This window comes from Mustelus asterias, chromosome 7, assembly GCF_964213995.1.
Source record: "Mustelus asterias chromosome 7, sMusAst1.hap1.1, whole genome shotgun sequence".
In the NCBI taxonomy this organism is placed as follows: domain Eukaryota; kingdom Metazoa; phylum Chordata; class Chondrichthyes; order Carcharhiniformes; family Triakidae; genus Mustelus; species Mustelus asterias.
Genome location: NC_135807.1, coordinates 137,964,368 through 137,970,989, shown reverse-complemented (window position 1 = coordinate 137,970,989; position 6,622 = coordinate 137,964,368). Strand labels below are relative to the sequence as shown.

At 48.0% G+C, this 6,622-nt stretch overlaps 1 protein-coding gene across 2 annotated transcripts in view; it reads right to left on the bottom strand.

Annotated features, from left to right (window-relative positions):
• Positions 1 to 5,621, bottom strand: part of LOC144496174 (angiopoietin-1-like) — a 173,688-nt gene extending 168,067 nt beyond the window's left edge. For both annotated transcript variants that reach the window (XM_078217165.1, XM_078217166.1), the window contains exon 1: positions 4,615 to 5,621. In XM_078217165.1, the coding sequence (XP_078073291.1) occupies positions 4,615 to 4,920 (306 nt within the window). In that variant the 5' untranslated portion in view covers positions 4,921 to 5,621. The remainder of the gene's footprint in view (positions 1 to 4,614) is intronic.
• Positions 5,622 to 6,622: the final 1,001 nt, after the last annotated feature.

Genomic DNA, 6,622 nt, shown 5'->3' with positions numbered 1-6,622 from the left:
TTTCAAACCACACCTGTGATAATGACTTCCACATTCTCCCCGCTCTTTGGGTAAAGACATTTCTCCAGAATTCCTGATTGGATTTATTAATCACAATCTTATCTTTATACCCCTGGTCCACCACAACTGGAAACGTCTTCTCCACATCAACCCTAAGAAACCACCTTTCTAATCTTTAAGGGTCAGCCTTAACGTTTATGGAATCATAGAATCCCTACCATGCAGAAGGAGGCCATTTCGCCCATCGAGTCTGCATTGACCATAATCCCACACAGGCCCCATTCCCATAATCCCATGCATTTTACCCGAGCTCGTGTCCCCCTAAGGGGCTAATGCCCCTCAGTGTTTCCCTGACACTAAGGGGCAACTTAGCGCGGCCAATCCACCTAACTAGCACGTCTTTCAGACTGTGGGAGGAAACCGGAGCACCTGGAGGAAACCCACACAGACATGGGGAGAATGTGCAAACTCCACATAGACAGTGATCCGAGGCTGGAATTGAACCCGGGTCCCTGGCGCTTTGAGGCAGCAGTGCTAACCACTGTGCCACTGTGTCGTTTCGTGAGAATGGAACTCCACGAGCTCAGTCTTTCCAGTTCTGGCACCCTCCTTGTACATTTCTATTTCCCCATCTCCAGTGCCTCCATCTGTCCATTTGAGAATACGAGTGATATTAATAAACACAGGAGCGTTGTGTAGCTCAAGCGACGGTTCTGAGTGACTGGGCTGAGTCAGAAGCTGGCCGGAGTTTTAATCTGAGTGGACTGGGATGGCGTTGGCTTTGGACAGGACAAAGTTCCTACAGGAGAGAGACTCAGTCAGTGTGGACAAACATTCTAACTTCAACTGCTAAACTACAAAAAAAGCAAACAGCGCAGGTTATTGAAGTTTTAGGTTAACAGAGAGAGGAAACTTGGAGAAGGGATGCATCTGATGGATGGTCCAATATCATTCCGTCTTAAACTAGTGCCCAAAGTTAGCGTGACCCCCTTCCTCAAGCAGCATGCTTTCAATTATAGACTCTCCATTACACAATGGGACCCTCCCAGAGAAATGCATCGTAACGCGTTGTTGATGCTACATCGACACTTCTAGAACTCAACTTCGTTAACACAAAAGCTTGGCCGACACTCTATTGCTCACCATGGCAACAGATACTGCTGATTCTGTCCTGCTCTTCTGCACAAAAACATTTGAAGAATGTCACTTGACCCCCACAAAGCTTCTGAGTGTTATAACGATGGTTTATGTATTCATGCAATCCCCAGCTGGAGGCAGAAGGCCACTGTGGGGGGTAACATCTTCATCGCTTCCAAAAACTGGCACAATCAGGGCTTGTCTGCATTCAGTCACGGTGCACAGTCAGTGTGTAAGAGTGTCACTGGGCTATGTTATGATCAGGGTATTGGCTCTGACCCTGTGTTTACAGACTTGTTTATACACGGAGCAGTCTTTCCTTTTAATGGATTGAATGGAGGCCAAATCGAAGAGCGACTGACTGCTGGAGACTCAGATTCTCCCTAAAAACTGACACTTTCACCAGGGTAAAGCTCTGGGTTTTAGATGCTTTAACCAGAACACGAGCAAAAACCACCCGTGACAGGTGGGGTGAATGGCAGCTGGCAAATAAACACCTGTGTGTGCAGCTGGGCAAATGTTCACCCTTAACCCCAGTAAACACGGCAAATACAGATAATTCAACACAACAGTGGTTAGCGCTGCTGCCTCACTGAGCCAGGGACTCAGGATTGATTCCTGGCTTGGGTCACTGTCTGTGTGGAGTCTGCACATTCTCCCTGTGTCTGCGTGGGTTTCCGCCGAGTGCTCCGGTTTCCTCCCACAGTCCAAAGATGTGCAAGTTAGGTGGATTGGCCATGCTAAATTGCTCCTTAGTGTCCAAAGATCTGCAGGTTAGGGAGATTGGCCATGCTAAATTGACTCTTAATGTCAAAAGATGTGCAGGTTGGGTGAATTGGCCATGCTAAATTGCCCCTTAGTGTCCCAGGATGTGTAGGTTAGGTGGATTAGCCATGGGAAATTGCCCCTTAGTGTCTCAGGATGTGCAGGTTAGGTGGATTAGCCATGGGAAATTGCCCCTTAGTGTCTTAGGATGTGCAGGTTAGGTGGATTAGCCATGGGAAATGTGTGGGGTTATGGGGATAGGGCAGGTAAGATGCTCTGAAATTTGGTGCAGACTCGATGGGCTGAATGGCCTCTTTCTGCACTATAGGGATTCTATGATCCTACAACCTGGACTTGGCAATTAAAGTACATTCTTTACAAATCAAACAGGAATGCCATGGGGTGGATTGTGACTTTGTGTGTCTGTGTGATCTTGTTGGTCTCATTTTTACATCTCTCCCCAGCTTTATTCCCGAGCTGTGATGTAAATGAGATGTCAGGCACAGCATACAATTTGCCATCACTCCAGTTATAGAATCACAGCATGAATAATCACGGATGGAGGCCATTCAGCCCATCATAACTGAACCCCCGCCTCTGCTAATTCCACTCTCCCCTGCCTTCTCCTGACAGCCCTCCAATGCTTTTACTGGTCAAGTGTTTATCCAGTTCCCTCAGGGAAGCCATGATAGAATCTGCCTCCATCGCACTGGCAGGCTGTGTATCTTAGACCCTAACCACTCACTGGGTTAGACTCTAGCTCAGGGTCAAACGTGACTGCCACTTTTACCCGCCCAGCTAACTCAAAGGCCGCAGCTTCAGAATGTCAATGGAACACAATCCGTACGCTGCTCACTGAAACCACATTCATTCTTGAACCATAAAGCCACACAAAGCTTCACATTCGCAATCGAACAAACAGTGTTTCGAGGGTCATCTAATGGAAGCGATCCATTCAGAAAAATAAGGCAGTATCTAAAACAAGCATCATGTACAAAATATACAGAGCGTATAAAATGTACACAGCAGGTACAACCACAGAGTAGCTCTCACACAACACATCTCTATGGGATCAGCTTTAAGAATAGCCTGAACAATTGCAGTATTGTAAATGCAGCAAAGCCATCCAGCTTCTGACTAACATCAGCCAATCTTCTCAAGGTTCACCAGCCTGATCGGGGCTTTAGCATCATTGGAAACACAAACCAACATGAATTAACCTCAATCCCGACCTGTTTACCAGGAAGATTTCAAACTCACCTGAGCTGATCGGAAGTGTCAAAGTTAAAATGCACTTTGGTGGAGTGGGGTGGGAGGGGAGGAATGAGCTGTCACATCCAGCATGCTGGAGGCAGTTTTGCATTCAGCTTGTGAAGATCACCCAGCGTAATAAGTACCATGGCACAGTGGTTAGCACTGCTACCTCACAGCACCAGGGACCCGGGTTCGATTCCCAGCTTGGGTCACTATCTGAGTAGAGCCTGCACATTCTCCCCGTGTCTGTGTGGGTTTCCTCCGGGTGCTGCAGTTTCCTCCCACAGTTCAAAAGATGCGCGGGTTAGGTGGATTGACCACGCTAAATTCTCCCTCAGTGTACCCGAACAGAGTGTGGCAACTAGGGGATTTTCACAGTAACTTCATTGCGGTGTTAATGTCAGCCTACTTGTGACACCCATAAAATAAAAGAGCAAGTTACATTTATATAGCACCTTTAACATAGTAAAACATTCCTAGTTGCTTCACAGGGTGGTTGATAATTGACACCAAGTAACATCAGGAGATGTGAGGATGGGAGACCAACACTTGACCAAAGAGGGAGATTATAAGGAATGTCTTAAAGGAGGCAAGGTGGAGAGCTTTAGAGAGGGAATTCCACAGCTTGGCGTCCAGGCAGCTGAAGCACAGTGATGATTGAAACCAGGATTGGAGGGAGCGTGGATGTTTCAGGTAGGCTGCAGGAGATTACAAAGACAGGGAGCTGAAGAAGCTGTGGAGAGATTTGCAAATAAGGATGTGAGTTTTGAAATTGAGGCATTGCCAGCTGAATGTAAGTCACACAAAGCACAGGGGGTGATGGATGGACGGTGCTTGGTGTGAGTCAGGACCTGGCAGCTGAGCTCTGGGATGAGCTGTGTTTTATGGAGAGTGGGAGATGGGAGTCTGGCTGGGAGAGAGTATTGGACCAGTCAATTCTGGAGGTATGATGTGGACATGGTGGCGTTGGACTGGGGTGGGCACAGTAAGAAGTCTCACAACACCAGGTTAAAGTCCAACAGGTTTATTTGGAATCACGAGCTTTCGGAATGCTGCTCCTTCATCAGGTGAGTGGAGAGGTGGGTTCACAAACACGGTATATATAGACAGGGACGCAATTGCAAGATAATGGTTGTAAGGCGAGTCTTTGCAGGTAACCAAGTATTTACAGGCACAGACAGTGCGAGTGGAGAGAGGGATAATCGCAGCTTAAAGAGGTGTGAATTGTCTCAAGCCAGGACAGTGAGTAGGATTTTGCAAGCCCAGGTCAAATGGTGGGGGTTACAGATAGTGTGACATGAACCCAAAATTCTGGGGGTAACAAAGGCATGACCTCTGACACGAGTTCCCCCATCATTGGGCAAACTGGGCGCCCTGGATAGATTCTGCGTGCCCCTGGATCCACTTTGCTTTGACAGCAGGAGGGTCAGACACTGACCGGATGGAATGGGATCTTACCTTGCGCAGCCACTGGGTATTGTTGTCAGACCTGCTCTCCAGCTGCTGCAGCTTCTGCGAGGGCCACTCCTGCTGATCTTGTTGGGGGGCGTCCCGCTGCAGGGAGTTGCTGCTGTGGGGCTCGGGGGAGCCGCGACAGTCCCCCTCGGGTTCAGGCAGGACGAAAGTGTAACTGCAGGCTCCATTCTGGACCCGGCTGAGTCTCCTGCGACCTCCCTCCAGCCCTCTGGGCTGAGCAGCAGAGGCAGGGTGAGTCAGGACAGCACAGAGTAGGAGAGCCACACAGAGAGAGTCCACCAGCCACATCCCCTCTGTCCCCTCTCACTGCTTCCTTCAGATTCCCTTCCCCAAACTCCTGGAGAAAGCACAAAATCCTGGAGGCAACGGGCAATTATTCCCTCTTCAAACAATTTCGAACTGGGAAGTGCAGGTGAATTCAAAAAAAATATTCTTCTGAAATGCAGAAGGTTGAGCAAGTCTGTCTCTCCGGGGGTTTGCTCACTCACTTCAGCACCAGTCCCCAGTGAAAGCATTCAAGCCCTTTCTGTTGTAGGTTAAAGCTCCTTCAGCCCCTGCACTGAGCTGCTGTCAAACTCCACTGAATGCTGGCTGAAGTAAGCTCAGGCTGGAGGAAGACCTCCAAAGAGTTGATCAGGAATGTGTGCGCCACTCTCTGACAGCCCGGCTTCACAGGGATCAGCTTACAACACACACAAAAGCACACTGCTTGTATCTGACCTCCAGCGTGTGGAGCAGTCCAGCCCCCTGTTGTCCCCTATCTGGTTCTGTCCCACTTTCCAGCTTCCTCCTGTGACCCAGCTAGTTGAAAGCTGAGCTTTCCTCTGGACCTGAAGAATCCGGAGAGCCTGTTCAGAAGTTGCCGCCTGCAGCTTGCTGAGGGTCTGTTGTGTAGCAAAACGGCAAAGTTACTGCAGGGCAATTAGAATAAATTACATGGTTCTGTGAACCATTCAGTGCCCAGCTGATTTAATAAAAGCAAGCACAGTCAGAGATTACACTGAATTCCGGATTATTTCGTTGCTTTCCTCTCCCTCTGAATCTCTGCCAATTGCTGACAGACCTCTCAGCCTCTGCGTTTTTACACTTTCAGATCTGTAGCTTAATCTCCTTCTCTCTCTCCCTCTCTCGCACACACTCTCATATATTCTCTATCCCCTCACAATGTCTCTCTCATTTTCTCTCACACATTCTCTCTCTCATTTTCACTCTCATTTTCTCTCGTTCACTCACTTCCTTTCGTTCTCTCACTTTCTCTCTCTCTTTCATTTTCTCTTTTATTCATTTGCACACCCGGTTTCTCTATCACTCTCTCTCTCTCTCTCCCATTTTCTCTCATTCTCTCACATTCACTCTCAATTTCTCTCATTCTCTCGTTCCCTCACATAATCTTTTCATTCTCACCTTCACATTCTCTCAAATTCTGCCTCACATTCTTTCTCTCTCTCACTTTCTCTCTCCAGTGCTCATTGTCCCTCTCATTCTCTGTCTCTCACATTCTCTCTCTCTTGATCATATTCTCTCTTTCACATTCTGTCTCTCATTCTCATTCTCACTCTCTCTGTCTTTCACATTTTAGAGAATCTGGTGAAACTGGTGCGATGACAATAATCTCTCCCTCAATGTCAGTAAAAAGAAAGAGATAGTCATCGACTTCAGGAAGCGTAGAGGAGAACATGCCCCCGTCTACATCAACAGGGATAAAGTGGAAATGGTCGAAAGATTCAAGTTTTTAGGTGTCCAGATCATCAAGACTTTTCCTGGTCCCCCCCATGCCGACACTATGGTTAAGAAAGCCCCACCAACGCCGCTATCTTTTCAGGAGGCAAATGAAATTCGGCATGTCCGCTATGACTCACCAACATTTACAGATGCACCATAGAAAGCATTCTTTCTGGTTGTATCACGGTTTGGTATGGGCTCCTGCTCTGCCCAAGACCACAAGGAACTACAAAAGGTCGTGAATGTAGCCCAATCCATCACGCAAACC